General features: G+C 49.8%; 1 protein-coding gene across 1 annotated transcript in view; it reads right to left on the minus strand.

Annotated features, from left to right (window-relative positions):
- The window catches only part of LOC118220545 (growth factor receptor-bound protein 2-like), a 40,725-nt gene that overhangs the window by 9,596 nt on the left and 10,473 nt on the right, over window positions 1-20,656 (minus strand). The window contains exon 3 of the mRNA XM_035404370.1: window positions 662-759. Coding sequence (XP_035260261.1) covers window positions 662-759 — 98 coding nt within the window. The remainder of the gene's footprint in view (window positions 1-661; window positions 760-20,656) is intronic.

Raw genomic sequence — 20,656 nt, forward strand, 5'->3', positions numbered from 1 at the left:
GAGACTGCGTGAGACTGCGTGAGACTGTGAGAGACTGTGAGAGACTGTGTGAGACTGCGTGAGACTGTGAGAGACTGTGTGAGACTGTGTGAGACTGTGTGAGACTGTGCGAGACTGTGCGAGACTGCGTGAGACTGTGAGAGACTGCGTGAGACCGTGAGAGACTGCGTGAGACTGTGAGAGACTGTGTGAGACTGTGAGAGACTGCGTGAGACTGTGAGAGACTGTGAGAGACTGTGTGAGACTGCGTGAGACTGTGTGAGACTGTGTGAGACTGCGTGAGACTGCGCGAGACTGCGTGAGACTGTGAGAGACTGTGAGAGACTGTGAGAGACTGCGAGAGACTGCGAGAGACTGCGTGAGACTGTGTGAGACTGTGACTGTGCGAGACTGCGAGAGACTGTGAGAGACTGTGAGAGACTGTGACTGTGCGAGACTGTGCGAGACTGTGCGAGACTGTGCGAGACTGTGTGAGACAGAGATGGTGTGGGACGGGGTGTGAGGGTGTGGGACGGGGTGTGAGATGGTGTGGGACGGGGTGTGAGGGTGTGGGACGGGGTGTGAGATGGTGTGGGACGGGGTGTGAGACTGTGTGGGACGGGGTGTGAGATGGTGTGGGACGGGGTGTGAGGGTGTGGGACGGGGTGTGAGGGCTACTTACGGATGGGCTTTCATTTCTATGTAGTTCTTTGGAATAAAGCCGTCTTTCCCGTTCAGCTCTGCTTTGTACCAGTTCTGGTCGCACTCCTCATTTAAAACCTGCAAAATAAGGAGACGGATAAAAGTGGTGAGAGACAGCACGCTTACACAGGGGTTTGGTTAGCTTGCACTGTCCTCACATTGTGCAACAGGAGGGTGTGGATCACCCACACCACCACTACACTGGTATAGTCCATCATGACCCATCCCTGACCTGGCCAGTGCATGGTTTATTGCACACACACACGCACATGGACACAGACACACACGCACAAGCACACATTCGCACATGGACACACGTGCACACACGCAGACACACGCACGCACACACACACAGCGGCCCTCTGCAGCCCCCGGGAGCGCAGATCAGAAGCACGTTAACGTGCCGCGCTAGCGGGCTGTGAAGCGGCTCAAAGACGCCGAGCGGCAGTGTAAACGTGAGGGGGGGGGGGGGGGGGGGGGAGGCTGACGGGCAGGGAGCCCCAGGGCTAGCTTGCACATCACAGAGCCCCAGCGCACCAGTGACTCAGCATTCACACGCAGCCAGCCAGCTGAGTTAAAGGCACCGCCGCGCTCTGTATGCGCACGCTGCCCCGCTGCACTGATCGCGTTCGCCCACGCCTCGTGCTTCTCCTAACGCAGCGCGCCGAGGCTGAGAGGGCGGTTCTCTTAGAGCGCGGTGCTTCTCAGACTCCGTCCTGGGAGAGCTGGGGTTCCAGAAAGGAGCCGGTGCGGGTGCACACACCTGATGCTACTAATCAATCACTAGAGTCATTGCCAAGCACCTTGATTAGTGGAATCAGGATCAGAATCAGTGCACCCACACCGGCCCTTTCTGGATAAGACTGGGGACCCCAGCTCTAAAACATGAAAAGCACCTAATTAAGAAAAAATTAACAGCTTGCTGTTGAGGTTGGAATGAAAACCAGCACACACAGGGGTTCCCCAGGACCACTGTCTTAAAGCAGTGTTTCTCAACCCTGGTCCTGGGGACCCACTGCCCTGCATGTTTTAGATGTCTCCCTGCTCCAGCACACCTGATTCAAATGAATGGGTCGTCATCAAGCTCTGCAGAAGCCTGATAGCGGCCCATTCATTTGAATCAGGTGTGTGGGAGCAGGGAGACATCTAAAACATGCAGGGCAGTGGGTCCCCAGCACCAGGGTTGAGAAACACTTGTCTTAGAGGACCCGTTCCGCTCCAGAGAGTCGGACGGACGGACGCACGCGAGCCCAAACAGGAAGGGGCGGCGGGGCCCGAGCAGACCGCCATCTTCACCTCACACTTCCTGCAGGCTGCTGGCCGTGAAGCGCGCTCCCCTTTAAGAGAACCGCGCGCAGCTGGAGCGCAGCGGGACGGCTCACCTGCCAATCACCCGCCCGGGGGGGCTACAGAAACGCTCTTTTGCGTGCGTTGCGTAACGACCACAGCGATTGCGCAACACGCGCGATGAGCGACGATTTACAACGATCGCTCATCGGTATCGCAAGTTCAAACCGTTAGAACTTTGCAATAAGTTTGAATAGCCAGTTTCGCTGGTTGTAAAATGATGAATTCTGGTACCTTGGAATTCCACTTCAACCAACAGTACTGAACAGGGACTTGTATTTTGGTTAGTGTAATGGAAGCCTATGATGTGGCACTCATGACCCACATGGAACAGAAAGGGGGACAGTAAATGGCTACATTGTCCTAAAAAAAACATTCTTTCCTGTGCTTAGACTATACAGCACACATGCGATTCCCACAACAGCGGCATTTTAAGGGAGCCTGGCATGGGTGCAATGCCTGCACGTGCACACATATGCACACACACACACAAGTGCGCACACATGCGCGTGTACCCATACGCACACACACACAAGTGCACACATATGCACACGCACGTGCACACATATGCACACACACACACACACACACGCGCAAACACCTGCATACAAGCGATAGCCTATTTTAGATTGTTTTTATGGAAAAAGAAATGAAGGCAAGCAGAACAAAAATGTATGGTAGCGCTTGGATTTTTTTGAAAATCACCCTATAATCTCTAAATACAATAAAAATAGTCAATTTCCATAAAGAAATGACTTATGAAACATAGGACGAGTCTGAGCGATATGACTGTACTGTGGAGGGCATTCCAGGTTACCCTCAGCGAACAGCAGCATCGGGCAAAGACATTAGCGAATGGGAAGATTCACAATGAGAATTCACCGGAAGCATTTCTTCACACGCTTTTCTTCCAAAGAAACACATGCGGATAACACGTCGTTATGGAAACGTATTGTTCGCTAAAGGGCTCCGGAGAGACTCCGGCATCCTTCACCACATCAAAACGCCAACCCAGAAAAGACAGGAGATTCAGGCTGAAATATAGAACGAGGTGAGCCCACCTAGGCTGGAGGTCAGACGTACATGGAGGAAGTGTGTTGGCTAACTTTATAACAATAACAGGTGGGCATAAATAGGCATGGTTTCCTGTCAAAAATATCACAGGGAGAGTTTTTTTTTAATTCTTGCTTGAAGGTACGTGGGAAAAAGTAATTTCATAAACCAAGCCAGACACCCGAGCTGCATCCCTCACCACAGTTCTCCTGAGGTCTCATCAAAAACTTGCAAAACAAAACACTCCAGTATCAGGCTTTCTTTCTTCATCGAGCCGGCAAGACACTGCGGGGGAGGCTAGACGAGCGACTGTGACTGATCAGCAAACAGACAGGTGAGCGCGAGTGGAGCAGCGCAGTACAGCGCAGTTCAGCGCAGTTCAGCGCAGTACAGCGTAGTACAGCGTAGTTCAGTGCAGGTCAGCGTAGTACAGTGAAGTTCAGCGCAGTTCGGTGCAGCTCAGTGCAGTACAGCACAGCACAGTTTAGCGCAGTTCAGACAGGTCAGCACAGGTCAGTGTAGTACAGTGCAGTTCAGCGCAGTTCAGTACAGTTCAGCGCAGTTCAGTGCAGTTCAGACAGGTCAGCACAGGTCAGCGTAGTACAGCGCAGTTTAGTGCAGTTCAGCGCAGGTCAGCGCTGTAGACGTATGGCAGTCAGCAGCAGGCCGGCCGTGGGAGAGGCAGTCGGGTGAAGCGCAGGCCGCAGCAGCAGCATCGGGCTGCATAACCGCAGCAGCGTGGCGACCCTGCGCTGCTCAGATCAGCAGCCGGGCCCAAGACGGGCTGAACGTCCTGCTCTCCGTACGATTTCTCATGTTCTTACAGCCGGCTTACATAAAAATGTGCATATGCAAAAACCTGTCCTAGTTTCCATTCCCCTCTGAAAAGGCCCAGATGGTGACGTGGAGTGGTTTAACTAAGGAGGGTGGGGGGGTGGGGGGGGGGGGGAGCGGCAGACGTGCAGTGAGAGAAGAAAATCCGCGTGCCTCTGCTTTCTCGCCGAGGAGGCCGGAGGCAGAGAGCCTCCAGAGAGGCGCCCAAATGAGGAATATTAACTACACTGCTTTGCCTCCAACAGCTGTCCCGCTAGCCCCCGCTAGCCCCCGCGCGCTCCCCGCCTCACACACAACCCCCGCCAGCTGTCACCGGCGCACCAGCCGCGGCAGGAAGGGAGGGGGGGGGGGGGGGCATGGTGCAGGGTCCCAGAAACACAGCGCAGCCGGAAACGGAACAAGATGAACACAAGTGTCTGCGTGTGTGTGTGTGTGTGTGTGTGTGTGTGTGTGTTTGTACATCAGCATGTGTGCGTGTGCGCGTATGCCTGTGTGCGTGTGCGCGCGTGCCTGCCTGCCTCCCTGCACTGCGGGGGTTTGGGAAATGGGCGGAAATGAAGGGGATACTGAGCCCCCCTCCCTCAGTGGGGCCGTCCCCTCTGCAGCGGGAGCACCGGCTGATAAAAATCATTAAGCTAATTTTAGGAAACAAGGCTCTGCTGCTGGAAAACAATCAGGGCCATGAAGCCATCCTTAATCAGCACCCCCTCCCTCCCCCCCCCAGCCCCCGGCCCCCTCAGCCCTCAGAGAGGGGGTAAAGGGGGGGGGGGGGGGGGCGGGTGGAGGTTTGGGCCGAGCGCTCGGGTGCAGCTGTAAGAGGGGGGAGGAGGACGGCTGCAGTTCGGGCCAGTCTCTCCCCTGCGCTGTGGGGTAAGGGGCGTGTTTACACAGGGGCCCGGACCGCTGCAGTTCACACCAGGAGAAACCGCTTCTCTCTGACGCTCTGAAACAAAGTTCCCCACAAAAAACGACAGCAGACAAAGAAACCAAAAAAAGAGATCCTGCTGTTCGTCTTTGGTTGCATTTTGAAAGAGGAACTTGTCATCTGCGTCCAGAACATAACTTTTTTTGTTTGTTTTTGAATTGCGTAAAAGCAAAGACCAAGCCCAAACACTTCTGAGCGAGCTCTCTGAGTTTGAGTCAATACAGATATATTAATGATGTCTAGGAAGGAACGGCCCGAAAAAGATGTTTTGGTTTTTACCAGTACTCAGCTTCAGTGTTTCCTGCCTCCTCGTTTGATCAGTAAAATCAGACAGAGAAGCTGGTTCACTCGCATTATGATGACACCACTTAGTAGCTGAAAGAATCGCAACACACAAGTGATTAAGAGAGACCATAAAGGGCCGTGTTGTGGTTTAATTGCACGTGCCCCTCCCCATTAAAGAGGTCATACTCCACGCTCACACTCAACTGCCGACGCAGAACTCCCCCCTTCCCAGCGCCCTCTCTCTTCGCCCGCTGAACAGCCTCACCTCGCACAAACCCCACAGACACTCGCAGGCACAGTGCCGTACGCCGTGTTCTCTCCCACTCCTGCACCCTCTAAATCAGAGCCGCCTCGGCCCCTGGAGCCAAGACCAGAGATAAGGGCCCGCACAGCTGCCCCCAGCACCCCACTGCACACGCAGGGCCCCCCAGACCAGCATCAAATCCGCCGTCTCTATATACACGCCAAACTACAAAACCCACAATGCACCACGGCCCCTATAACAGCAACAACCGCAAGGCTCCACCCAGACCAGCATCAAATCCCCTGTCTCCATATACAAGCCAAACTACAAAACCCACAATGCACCACGGCCCCTATAACAGCAACAACTGTAAGGCTCCACCCAGGCCAGCATAAAATCCCCCGTCTCTATATACACGCCAACCTACAAGACCCACAATGCACCACGGCCCCTATAACGGTCCCCCAACCGCAAGGCTCCACCCAGGCCAGCATAAAATCCCCTGTCTCTATATACACGCCAACCTACAAAACCCACAATGCACCACTGCCCCTTATAACGGTCCCCCAACCGCAAGGCTCCACCCAGGCCAGCATCAAATCCCCCGTCTCTATATACACGACAAACTACAAGACCCACAATGCACCACTGCCCCTATAACGGTCCCCCAACCGCAAGGCTTCTCACGCAGCAAAAAACGCTATAAGCACACAGGGCATGGCGTTCAGAGGCCAGTAAACCAGCAGGCAGGATACCGCACACCTCTGCCCGGGCACAGCCGCAGGGAAAGCTGCATCTGGAGCCTGGCTGCCACGCCGCGCAGCCCATGCGTCTGTCAGCCAGCGCTACTCTGCAGGGCCAGAGGGGGCAGCGACGAGCAGTGCCGGCCAGCTCCGCGGCGGCGGGCGGCTTCCCGGAGTCTTCCGCGACAGAACGGGACAGCGGTGTCAGCCAAGGGGGAGCCGTGCGTCTGGCGCATCAATGAAAACCAGAGAGGATTGCGAATAATCAAGCGTGCGGATTAGCAGGGAACACAAATTAATCCCTGGCCAACAGAAAAAAGCTTCTTAAAAAACACACATTCATGCAGTTTACAGAGAAGCTTCCTTCTGGCCCTTATTTGCACAAACACTAGGCATGCATCAAACAAGAAAAATTAGGACATTAATGATAATGTTTAAATGATAATGAGGCTAGTTATGATAAGTTCCATAAAACAGCGCTACTTTACATTACAGGCATTTTGCAGACGCTCATATCCAAAGCGATTTAGACAGCTTTTTACACAACATTTACACTGCATCCATTTGTACAGCTGGATATATACTGAAGCAATGCAGATTAGGGACCTTGCTCAAGAGCACAATAGCAGTGTCCTACATGTGAATCGAACCTGTGACCTTCAGGTTACAAGACGAGGTCCGTACCCATCATACTGCACAGCCGCTACATGTATGGTGTTGTCCACAGCCCTGTCGCTATATCCCACCATTCACGTAAAAATGCTGTTGCATGTAATATATAATTTAGCCAATAGCAGCTAGCCACACCAAGCATATTAAAACAACATTTCATGTATGACATAAAGACTCCATCTTAACTGAATGATTGCAACGGTGTATGCGCACCAGTCCAGGACCTTAAAAAGAAAGATCTTTAACCTCTTAGCGCACAGCCCCTAGTGGTGGGCACGCCCGCGTGCCTAGATTACTAAAGTCAAACATTCGGTGCTACTGCAACCAACGTGTGAGATGAAAACAGAAACGCGTTGTTTCAGTTTCACGCACCCCCTCCCTGCAGTCTCATCTAAAAAACACCCCCCACCCTTGACATAATGGACAATATTGTCTATCTTGGAATTCATAAAAATATTCTTTCACCACTAAAAAATCGTATTCCGTCATAGCAACAAGATAAACCCGACAATAGCCCTAAGATATGCCTATACAGCAGTGAAAACGCTGCTCACTGAATAACGAAATAAATGAGAAAAAGTTTTTAGAAATGATACCATGTCATTCTACAGTCAATATCTGGGACTAAATATTGAATAAATATAAAACCTTACTGTTGGTTTTACGTGTAGAGATGTCCCTTTTGAGACTGCGTGGTCATATATTGTCTTGGACAATCCGTTTGGGAAATATACGCGCATCTGTGACGCCTGGGTATCTTCCAAAATAGCTGTGCGTAACACCACACCTGTTGTTTACGGCGTCGTCGCCCTTTTTAGTACAGTCTGACTTGATTGACAATTCATTTATTCAGTAGGCGAGAGTATAAGCTTTCTAACGATGTATAACATGTCTAATTCTGCTTTTGGAATAGCGTTTTATAGGTCAGCGTAACAGAAAAATATTCTTAGCATGACATTCACTTACGCATTCACTCTGTTAGCAGACAAATACGATGCACCTAACGAAACGTGTTCAAGGATGTTTCATAATTTCTTGGAAAATACTATTATTATTGAGGACTTCTGAACATAGCTAAGCCATATGTTTGCTGATAGACCAAGCTGACATCGTTTTCTGGAGCAAAACAGAAGCGAATAGAACAATATCATTGATACTGTCTCTGTCTCTATCTACTGAACATAGAGGAGATTTCATCATTGCTATGTAAGTATTACCGCTCAAAATATTTCGGTTATATACGTTATTTTTGAAATTGAGTATCTTTAAATAGGTTAGTGGTGTTATATAATGTAAATATTTCACACTGTAATGTAAGCGTTAGATGGAAGTGTAATAGTTTTTGTGAAGCATGCAACAGTGATGACGTCAGAGCTGGAACATTGCCAAAACGTGGTGGACGGGTGAAAATTGTTTTCATGTTGTCTCATCCCCATACAAGAAAACATACGAGAGTACAGAGTATAGAAATACACACAAGTTAATTATTACACATTTAGGTACTGTACCGCATTGTGTGACAATATTTTTGCATTATTTTTTAAATCTGATAGCAATGTTTCATTTTAAACCCTCATAAGGGGCTCATTTATATGCTTTATAATGGACAAAAAGCATTTTATTCAATTTTGGAGAGATTTTGGATATGTTTCTGGACACCTAGCTATTTTAGACCACTGCACTGACTAAAAGCTTGTAATTCCCATTTGAAAATTATGCAACAGTGATTTTCTTGAGTCAAAACAGTTGATTTGTAGTGAAATACGTGGATATGTTATGATTTACAGCAATGCATAATTTAGACATTTTGGATAGATTTGGAGATGCTGGGTACACTGCTTAGTTTTTGCTTCATACATCTATAGTAGTTCTACATATCCACCCTTAGATTTTATGAACTTGTGGTCAAGAAGTTTTTGACCTAGCACATGTATGGTTTAACCTCCTGTATATATGCAATCTCTCAATATTTCATTGCAAACTTAAAAAGTGCAAATTTATTTTTGTTTTTTTGTCAAAACAATTGCATTTGTGGCACTTTATTTCTTCCAAAATTATGAATATAAACTAATCTGCGTTAGTATTGTAAATTGTACAAATGTCTTGCTTCTTTTAAGCCATTTTTCAAGTCTTTGTGGTGTTCACATCTGGAGTTATAAAGCTTTAAATAGGGTACCCCCTAAATGGGCAAGGATTGGCAAGATTTGGCTTGTGCCAAAGAGGTTAAAGGAATCTAACACCTAAAGATGTACGATCACAAACAAAAAATGTGATGAGAATGTTTTTAACTGAACATTCTGATGCTGACGTAACAATCACTAAATACATTCCAATAAATCTGCTCTTCAAAGGGTTGAGAGCATTTGCACGGTGATTACGAAGACACATGTAACTATCTTGTTTACTAATCATATGAACGCAATATATGGCAATGCGTATAGTGTATCACCCAAACATCTAGGTAAGGTTTTTGGGGCACTGCCCCAACATAGCGACATAGCGGGGGGCGACATAGCTCAGGAGGTAAGACCGATTGTCTGACAGTCGGAGGGTTGCCGGTTCAAACCCCACCCTGGGCATGTCGAAGTGTCCTTGAGCAAGACACCTAACCCCTAACTGCTCTGGCGAATGAGAGGCATCAATTGTAAAGCGCTTTGGATAAAAGAGCTATATAAATGCAGTCCATTTACCATTTACCCTCCAAGCAGAAGCACAAAGAAAACACCACAGTGTGGTTTCCTGGATGGCCATAGGACAGCAGTCCCGAGGATCAGCAGTAATAAACCCAAACGGGCCGATTCCTCTCTGGGGCCCGAGCCGCCCCATACCTGCCCCCCCCCAGCTGCACACAGACAGGGGCGGCTGGCTGAGGGAGGAGGGGCCTGCCTGTGACACGCCCCCGTCATCGCAGCCATCCAATCGGCACCTTTCTGCTGCCTCCAGGTAGCGGGGCGGACAGACGGTCCGGAGTTTCCGCCAGCCAGTGCCCCGCGGGGGGGGGAACCGCCATTCAGTCTTCGGTCTCCGGCCCAAAACCCTTCCGCGGCGAGCGGCGAGCGGCGACAGAGCAAACAGAACCGCGTCGCACGGCAACTCCTCTCGGACGCCCACAGTCACCATCCCTCCCATTTCGAAACCACGCTGGGGATTTAAAAAAACGGCAGCGAGGATTTATCGAGCGACGCTTCCCCCGCGGCTGAGGCGGAGAGCCGTCTCGCGGGTGTCGAGCGTGCCGGCCACGCCGAGCTCGCGGCGCAGCTGTCGCTGCGGGCTCGAGGCCTCCAGGGCAGCAGGGCCGACTGCAAGCTGAACCCCCTCCGCAGTCGACGACCTTTAGGGGCGCTCTGCGGCCAAGCCAGACCGGCAGTGACGGCAGCTGGTCTCCGACGTCCCAAACACACAGGGGACCGCGCATTTCCGGGCGAGTCTGATGGGGGAACAACGGGGGAAATGATGGGGGATGCTCTCATCCCACAGGACACCCAAAGGGACAGCTGCAGTCTGAGACGCACACAGAATGCTACTGACAGCTCTTACATGCAACTGCAGGAAAAATGGCAGAGAATCGCAACATACTGAGAGGCCTTTTCCAATTCAATCTCCTGGAGCACTGGAGACATGCTAATAATGTCATTTACCATTGGCCGTCAAAAAGGCGCCAGACAGAAAAACTGAAAAATGAAAAGAAAAATGTGCAAAAGGAAAACCAAGCAACTGGTGACATTAATAAGTAACCGAATACCGTCATCAGCCACAGGCATCCTGCAAATAGCACAGAAAACTTGTGATGCGCAGAAAAAGTGTTTATCTGGCAACCACAGGCAAGGCCACACACATCTGAGCTCGCTCTGCAGAGAAGGCAGCGCGCGTGCCTGAGATAACCTCCAGCAGACAATGGCTGTTTTCAGCAGGACCAGGGCCCGGGGCGTCAGAGCCGGGGGGGGGGGGGGGCTCACACCACGCGTGGGCACGGCCCGCCCCCCCCTTCCCCCGGAGTGATGGGTGATGGGCATGGAGCACGCGGCAGGGAGGGGAGGGGAGGGTAGGGGAGGGGGAGGAGGAGGGCGCAGGGCTGGTGTAATCCCCCGCATCAGCGGGACACTTTAAGCGGCCCAGCAGCGGCCCAGCGGGATTACAGCATCAGAGGGCGTCGGTCCCTGGCGCACGGCCCAAACCCAGCTCCCCCCCGAGGGTAATGGAGCGGAGGATGATGATGATGATGATGACGGCGATGAGGTCAGAGCCGGGTGCAGGCTGAGCTCATCGCTGAGCCGCAGGTCCGGCTGGCGAGGCTGACTCACGCTCTCTGGCTCCGTCACCGAACGGGGTGGGGGGCTGGCACCGCCAGCGACAGGGCCCCGCTCTCTCGGGGAACGGGCCCCCGGGGCACGGGCACCGCCCACACCGCTGCACCACGACGACACGCAAGGCACCGCTCACCGCCAGCAGTCCGCCGTTTCCCGCAGGAACACGAAGCGTCCTCATCATCCCCCTCAAACGACGAACTTCACAGGGGAGCCTCCAGGGGGCAGTGACTCACACTCGGCGGAGCCAGAACGGCATGACACGGACGCTCGCCGTGTTCACTCTGCCGACGGCCGTGCGTTAGCGGCGATGAGCGAGAGCGGCGGTGAGTCACTCTTCGGCTCTCCGCTCCGCAGGCAGCGCCGCAGACGGCCCCTCCGGGGGGCTTTCGCTGCGAGGAGGAGAGATGGCGACGGGCCGCTTGCCCAGGGAAGGACCCGGGTCAGACTGTGGAGCGAAGGAACGAGCGAGCGCACAGAGTAAGCAGATACAAATGTTCCCGCCAACCCGCCATTCCTCAGCAAAGGGCCGGGGCTTCCACTCAGCCAATCGCACGGAAGGAGCAGCTCAACCAGCATACCCACTCATTTAATTATTATTTTCTTTTTTCTTTTTTTTTTTTTTTAATCTTGGCTTAGCGTTAGCTTTGCGATTCCAATTAGCTGTAGATGGAATACTCCCCAGAGCCGCCGAGCAGACTTAATTAAGAGCCGTTTCCTCCCCGAGCGCGTCACGTGGCCGACGTCTCTTCTGTCCACAGAATATTTCTGGCGGCACGAACAGCGAAGCTCTGATAAAGCCAGCTTCGAAAGGCGCTATCAAAATTTGCACGTCGGGCTCGGCACGGGGAATTCAAACGATTATTTTGTTCCCCCCACTTTTTTCCCCCAGATTTGTTACACCACGCCTTTGGAGACAGAGAGAAATTACAGCTAATTGACACCCAGGAAGAATTAAGCACGGGCAGGAAATGTATGCCTCGCGTAAAACTGAGCTCTGGTTTCACGTTCGTCTCTTTCCATTTTCAGCAGCAGGATTCCTGAGGAATAAAGTCATTTCATCTCCGCTCCGCAGCGGCCAATCTGCAGAGAGATACCATCGATAACCGCAGGGGAGAGGAACGGCAATTACCATAAGGAGAGCCCGCCCGCCCGGCTGCCCGGCGAAGGCACGTCTACCCGCGCGCTACTGAGTATCAGCCGGCTTCAAAGCAGCGCATCTTCATTTCCTCTACACGGGGAAAAAATGGCCCACTTTTTATTCTCTTTTTTTTAACGGGAAGAAAACCTCCACGGTGAGGGAGAAACCGAAATCTTCTTCACGCCATTAACTGTGCTCTGCGGCACTGAGAACGCACAGCGCACCGAATTAACTCGCGGAGAGAACCTGCCTGCCGGAGCCGGCCGAGTTCTCTACTCTGCCCAGCAACAGGAAGCCGTTGGGGCCGCTGGACTCGGAGAGCTGGACACCACTGCGCCCCGTAATAAAACTGATAAGGACAAGAGCAGGATGCCAGCGTGCTGACCCCTCCTATCTCCTGTCCCCCTGCAGCAAGAGGAGCTCTCCCTCATTTCCTTTGATGGGAGAAAATATTACACTTCCAGGTTTGGTTTGATTTAACCAAGAAAGGAAAAGCATTCATCAAAGTATCTCCAAACTGAAGGCTGCTACTAATCCACCAAACGGTTATACATCAATCCCTAATTATCTGATGTAACTGAAAAGACATGACAGCTTTTGCACTAAGACCTCATGTTTGGTGCCCATGAGGAGACCGAAAACATGTTTTCCAAAAACATCCACGTGTGAATTTCTGTCCACTCCATAGAAGCGAAATACCTGTGCATGTTGCACCTGCTGTAGCCCAGACATTACACTGAGCGTCAAACACCTGGGCCCCATAGTTGCAGGTCCAAGCTCTTACTATGTCATGTGGGATCACCCCCGCTCTTACTATGTCATGTGGGCTCACCCCCGCTCTTACTATGTCATGTGGGCTCACCCCCCCAGGGGTGGTGTGGGGTTAAGCTGCGTTAGCATCTCTCAACCTCCCGCCAGCTGTCAGCAGCGTGTGATGTGTACAGTGCAAAAATACACCTGTGTGTTCCTGTAGTATGGTCTGATCTGTACAGTGTAAATTAAAACCTGTATGTTCCTGTAGTACTGTGTGACCTGTACAGTGTAAAGAAATACCTGTGTGCTCCTGTAGTACTGAGTGATGTGTAAAGTGTAACGCAACACCCGTGTGTTCCTGTAGCACTGTGTAATCTGTAAAGTGTAAAGTAACACCTGCATGTCCCTGTAGTACTGTGTGATGTGTAAAGGGTGTTCTTGTAGTACTGTGTGACAACCTTAGCGTCTTCATTCAACATTCGGTAATTTAAAGAACAGATAAAGGTTGGATTCTGGATTTTTTTTGGGGAAAATCTGAATTTCCTGAGAACAATGTGTTCTACTACTCTGGCATTTGAAATGGAATATTTTTGGGTAATTTTAAACCCCATTCCCATTGGGCAGCTCAGAACTGCTGACTGCGTTTGGACGTGCTGTGCGAGAGAGGCAACGGGTTAGGGATTTACACGATGAGGGAAAAAAGAGCCTAGCCCGTTTCAACTGGTGAGAAAACAGCCAAATGATATTGTTCTTGGTGGAGTGCCCCTTTTGAACAGTGTATTTTGGACAGCTCCAGAGAGGCCTATCAGCCCATACAGGGCCTGTTTAAGGCCTGTGCACAAATTGTTCAGCTGCTGCCATCCAGGGTACAGAGGTAAAATGTTGACAAGTGTTCCATGACCAATGAGGGAAGAGGTTATTGCTACTTATTTAGATAAGTCTATCAGGAAATGAGAACCACTGCGGGCTGTAAATGTCTGGTACCACTGCCACTTCCTCAAAGAAGAATGTTACTGGAAGCTGGGGGAACTCCCTCTAGGAGGTGGCCTCTGAGGCTGCCACTGACCATGAAAGTTCAGTCACCACGGCAACGGCGCAGTGTCACAGTGACCGTTACTGTTGGCTGGACAAAGGAGAGATTCTACTTACATGCACTGAGCTGCAGATAAGCTAAACGCTGGAACTAGGCACTTGAAGTGTATTTTAACAGTACGCCGTGTAACATCAACCAAAATGTTTACTGTGATTCACGAGAACAAAATAAGCTGTCCTCCTCGGTACATAAACGCCTCTCCTGTAGCTAAAACTGTGAAACAAAATACAGAAAGACAAGTGAGGCGCGTTATTTTCAAAACAACAGTTAACAAAACAGAATTTCTGTACATATTTCACAATTATAATGCATTTAAAATATCACTTTGAGATTTTTTTGACAATAGCGTGATTTCCTGGGACTTAAAATATTAAACCCCAAGAGGCACACCCTTAGTGACTTACAGCTAAGGTCTCGGTTATAAAGTAGGAACCACTCTGTTTACGTCACGCCACCAGCTGGCTTGAGAGAATCTGACATCACAAAGCCAATGGCTGTCAGGGTGTGGGGAGAGTGTTCTCTTGCACCGTTCATTGATACGATTTGCTTCTTTCAATGACTGCTTTTTCTCGTTTCCTCTTGAAGAGGAAAATATTTATAACTAATCGTCAGCCTTGCGCATGGTCGTATTTTCATTGCACAAAAATAATTTCTTGATATGGCTAAACCGTAGACTGTAGAAAAAATGAGGAACAAGTCACTGTGATGTCACCCATTGGCTCTCCCATCGCCTTAGTGAAAAGCGGTTTGAGGACAGTTTGCGGGCAAAACTGCACAGTAGGGAAAAGGGGCCGCCTTATAAGGGCATGAAGTTCGGTCATCCAATAAGCACGTGAGATACGGTGACTCAGAGGTGACGCAATCTGTCCCTAATTTGTCCACAAAAATATTACGGTCTTGTCCAAATAACACAGTAACTTAACAAATTGGCAAATGGGGAGACATCAGACGATGCAAAAACGGCTATTGTGACTACATCTTTCTTGTGGGGAAAAATCTCATTTATAATTTGACTTCATTGTATCCATTGACTTGCATTGAAATGAGGGGGGGGGCTGGAACACCTATCCTGGAGCCAACCGCACTGGTGCCAAAGAGCAAACGTCTCTCAGCAAGACCAGGAAGCGAGCTGCAAAAATGCAGCTTGTTCTCGGCCACTCGGGCTGAATGCACCAGCGATATCTGAGTGGAAGGGCATTAAGTAGGCATACAGCTCACAACATTACCACACAAACCGCCATTAGAGTACCTGTTAATCATACGCCATTTCACCTTTGATAGGCCACTGTTTAAGCATTTAAGACTATAAAGTAATTCTGCTTCTGCGTTTTTTTAAAATCGCAATATAACCGCAACCGATGCATTTTTTTTTTTTTAAACCTGAGCTGACACATTTACTTCTGACCTAGAAAAAAAGATGAGGCCATTTTATCACAAGCCCACTAGTAATCACCTTCTACACCACAGAAGCTGCCAAGCGCAAAGCAGTAAAAAAAAAGGCTACCTTGATACAACCGCTTATCTTTTTCCTGCCACACAGTAGAGCTCCCACACACAGAGGCAGGTGAGCACATCTGTGTTTCCCTGCAATTAGGCCTACAGCTAACGAGATTAAATGAAGTCAACGCTAAGTGGCGGCGGGGACGGCTACGCACAGCGCAGATGCGGGGACGCAGGGGGAGAGACCAGGGTGCGGTCAGCTTTAACAAGGTCAACGTTAATTTGAGTGACGTCTGCCGGGTTCACTCCGACGACAGGGGGAACACACAAGGAAGCTCACCATTGAACTGAAAACCGTACTCGGGGTCGAAACAGGACTCTGTGCGACAGCAACTGCCACTGTCATGTACACGGGTCGTCTCCCTGTGTTCAGCTACACTGACAACCCAAAACTCCGGGGGACCACAAGAGGCCACCACAACACACTACCACAAGACCAAGTCTATGAAAATGAAATGCATTACTAAAATAAAAAGGAAAAATTCTAACAATTTTTATTTTTATTGAAGGGTTACATATTTGTAAGCTGAAGAATTAGGGGGAAATATAGCCTGTACTGATTTACTCATCGTAAAGATGTCATTCTACAGGAACAGTGGTATTTTGAATTGTATTATGTCTTGAAATGGGTTTCATTCTTGAACTTTAATCAACTTTTTAACTTAACAAATCCACACAAATGCCAGCTTACTCTAATTAAATTATTTTGATACATTCAAACAAAGAATGCTTACACTAACACTTTCACTATCACTGGCGTTTCTTGTACCCAACACAACATTAAAGGCTTTTCAGAATTTTATAAGAATATCTACTCTCTTGTTCTCACACATGCACACGCGTGCACACACACACACACACACACAGAGTTTACTCAGGTTGGATAGCTACAATAGTTTCTGTTCAACTAAAATGTATTGTCCAAACAAGTGCATGCACTTCCATTTTCCAATTTATTAATAAAATTAATTTTATTTTGGGGAGGGGGGTGCTGAGTGGCTAGTGACTTTAGAAAACACTAGCCACAGTGGCTGGTAAGCCAAAAAGTCAATGTCAAGTACTGCTAGCATGTTAGCCAGCTAGCAGATCGTTTAAATAGAGCAGATGCAATAATATCATGCTGGATTGCGGAGGAAACCGTCCAACCGTTTCAATACAGTGCGGTATTAGGTTGCACTACCTGACACTACGGTTCCACGAGAAAATGTTAAACATCAGAAACTTCCTTTCACTTTGAGGTGCCTTGGAGAAGAACGGTCGTGCTCTCCTGCCCTGCGACCCGCCTTCACGTCCCCCATTAGCCATACGGTACCCCAGCATGCTCTCTTCCCGTAGTTTAGCGGCCCCACTTTAGACTCTGAACATTGCGGTTAACCTGCGGAAAGCCGCCGCCCCTACTTTTTCTCCTGCTCCTGCACCCCCGTGCCAGTTTATGCTCTAAATATGCTCAGCGGATTTACTACGCGTGATGACTATTTTTACCACACAGACACTTTTCTAATTTTGGTCCTTTGCGCTTCCTGTTTATTAACGCAAACAGGAAAACCTCGAGCAGGACGAATCGCACTATGTTGCTGGCGAGAAATGAATTTTAAAATATTTATGAACTGTCATAAGGTCATGTCACCTACACAAGAGAGAGCGATAGAGAGTTTATATCAGGCTTCCTAGTCCACATGAGTAGTCGCATTCACTGGCAAACTTATCTCGACTTCCTTCTTCGTATGAAACTGATCAGTGTATCATAAGCGTTAACAGCCAGCGCTAAGATAACATGCAAATATGCTACGCTAATAATTCAAAGTTAAGTTAGTACCTGAAATAAATCCTTCAAAAGCAATCCAACTAGTCTTAGCGGACAGGTTCCTAAGATACTGCAAATCGCCTGCAGCATATTTGCTTGAAACACGGCCCAATATTAGTCCCTTTACGAGCACTTGGGCAAAGGAGCCCTCAAACCAATGAAGCGCGATCCGTGCTTTGAGGCATGTTTACATTTAGTTTGATTTGCACTGAGGACCTCTAGGCTTGGGTGGGGTGGCTCGGCACAAAAGTGAGCCACTGGGTCCTTCATATCGCACCTGCTTGTGACATTAGGCCAGCATTTTTACCCTCAGTCTAAATCTCACCCTACCTAAAACACAGCTAATTATCCTCTTGAAATAACTCGGCCAAAATTCAGCAAGGCAGGAATGTCCTCACACTGCCTCCCCCTTTCGTGAAAATATTATCGACTGTGACAATAATTCTCACAACCTTTCTTCGTAATTCCGTTTGTTGAAGGATAAAAGCGTTCCCCAACATCCTATGCTGGCCAGTTTAACCGCAGGATGTACCAGCCATGCTGTCACAGAGCAAAACTGCAGTTCTTTGAGGTCCCACAGATCACAAAATTTCCATGACAGCGAGAGACACCGCTGCCAAATTTCCATATCACATCACTGACTTGCCACCAAATAAACAGGAAGGTAGAAGTTTCTGCCACGCTGTGCATGCATTCAGTTGATAAGCAGAGAGAGACGGGGATGAACAGACTTGCTGGGAAATACGCCAGTGTGCACGCACAACCACACACACACACACACACAACCACACACACACACACACACACAACCACACACACACACACACGCGCGCGCGCACGCACGCACGCAACCCCACACACACACACACACAACCACCCACACACACACACACACGCACACACAACCGCACACACACACAGACACACACACACAACCACACACACACGCAACCAGACACACACACACACGCAACCACACACACACACAACCACACATGCAACCACACACACACACACGCGTGCGCACACGCAACAGCAACCACACACACACACACACACACACACACACAACCACCCACACACACACACACACACACGCACTCACAACCATCCATTCACGCACACACACACACACCCACCCATTCAACCCCACATGCACGGACGCACACACACACGCACGCGCGCACACACACACACATCAGCCACTTTGGGCTTAAAGTCAAAGTGAGGACGATTACAGCTGCAATTACCGGCTGGATCATTTAAATGGAGACAAGACCCATTACCCTTCCACACCACAGACATTACCAGACAACAGCGGTTAAAGGGAGAGAGGGTGGATCTTTCCCCCAATAGGAGACAGGACCCAGCTGTGACTGTGGCAGCGCATGGCTGTAGACCTTGGTGCAGGACTGCCTGGCTGTGACGCACACCACACAAGACAAGATGCTCTTACTCATAAAAGACTGAGCCTCGGTGTCATTACCACAGAACTCTCTTGTCACCGCTGACCACATTTACTTCTAAGGGTAAAGTGTCATTGTTTTAGCTGGTCGTCCTCTTCCTCTGCATAAGTACGTGTTAGTGCTGTTACCCACAAGCCCTGAAGAAGTTAACAGGTTTCCACTTTCTTTGGTGCTTGAAGAGCTCTTAATTAGGTACAGATAAACATGAAACGCAGGGGGCTAGCTAGAATACTATTAGCTCATTAATGTATTAGCCTGGAGTTCTCACTTGATTAAGACTTCATTTACAATTCTTATTAGGATCCCTCTGAGCCACAAACATACACGAAGAGGAAGTAGGACACAGCCATGTACAACGTGACAAGTAAACTCATGCAAATGTCCCATGGCCACTCACAGTACAACCACAATTCAATGAAGCCCACAAAGCATAAAGCGGCTCAGAAATCTCATTTTCTTTTTTACTGCTTAAAAAGCCAAGATAAGTGAACAAAACCAGAGGCCCTAAAAATACCACTTATGATAAATCTTTGGACTCGGTCCACAGCAGAAGGTTATGAATGTTTAGAGAGGCAGCATCTCTGTCCCGTGGCCTTTTTTATTGGCTACCTGTTACCGCAGCGATTGCGGGAATCGCCCAAACCCTTCGGCTTAGCTCCGCCCTTCCCAACGCTGCACCCACCGCACAGCCCGGAGCGCATGTCAGCACTACCCGTACGCCACCAGAAATAGCTCAACGGCGTGCGGTCGCAAGCGCTCAAAGCCATGATTCATGTAGAGCACGATGACTAAAGGCCCCTTCACATAAACACCAGAAGGGATCGGTTTCTGAAGTGGATTTCGTTCGGGCCGCCCTACGCTGGCACCGTCTCAGTCGCACAGGCCGAGAGGAAGTCCTGCAGCCAATAGGAACGGAGTTCTGCTTGACGGCAGAACCAACGGGCCCAAACAATGCCGTTTATATCTTGAGTCCGGTCAACAGGCTTGGATCCGGAGGAGACACGGGGTCAGTGCTGAGACGAGGGCGGGGGGACCGGCACCGGCCCTGCAGAAGCCACACGGCTGGTAAACGGACTCGGCCAAACCGCTTACCGTCAGCTCAGAACAGCGCCGTCCAGCCCTCCACACTCGAAACAAAGCCTAAAAAACTTCCACTGCATCTTCAGACACAGCCGCACAAAAATCACCGCCAAATCCCTCCAGTCTTCTGATGAGGACAGCCGTGGGAAACCACATTCAGTGCAAATAAAAAAAGCACTCATTACAGTAAGTGTAAAGTAGCAGAAATACCCGGCGCACAGCTCCACATGGGACCCTGAGGAGGCACCAAGGTGACACCCGTGGGCATAGGCTGGGGTGGGTGGGGGGGGGGAGTGAGGGATGTGATGGTGATGTGGAGGAGAGCAGACAGACAAGCGTGACAGGGACCGTCTCAATCTGAAGAGACTATATTTGAGATATCACTTCTCTCATATTTAAAAATTATTTTTTTTTTAATTATCTGACGCCCAATGTGGGGCTGAACATGTCCAATTCCCACCCCAAATTGGACTATCCAATTAACCCATAGCCGAGTTTGTGTGTGACCGATTCGGGGGAAGAGCAGACACCCGTGTTTCCCCCCCCCGAAATGTCGTTCACCAGCTGCTGCTTTTCTCACCGTGGCCCACAGCCACGCTGACACAGAGCTGAGTAGGAGGAAGGTGTTTCACCAGCAGCCCACGGGCGCCCAAATCGAGAGCCACCCTCGCTGGATTCCGTCTGAGATCGCGCTCTGGCTGCGCGGACGAGCCCCATGACTTCATTTCCCT

The sequence above is a fragment of the Anguilla anguilla genome, chromosome 2 (assembly GCF_013347855.1).
Source record: "Anguilla anguilla isolate fAngAng1 chromosome 2, fAngAng1.pri, whole genome shotgun sequence".
Classification (NCBI taxonomy): domain Eukaryota; kingdom Metazoa; phylum Chordata; class Actinopteri; order Anguilliformes; family Anguillidae; genus Anguilla; species Anguilla anguilla.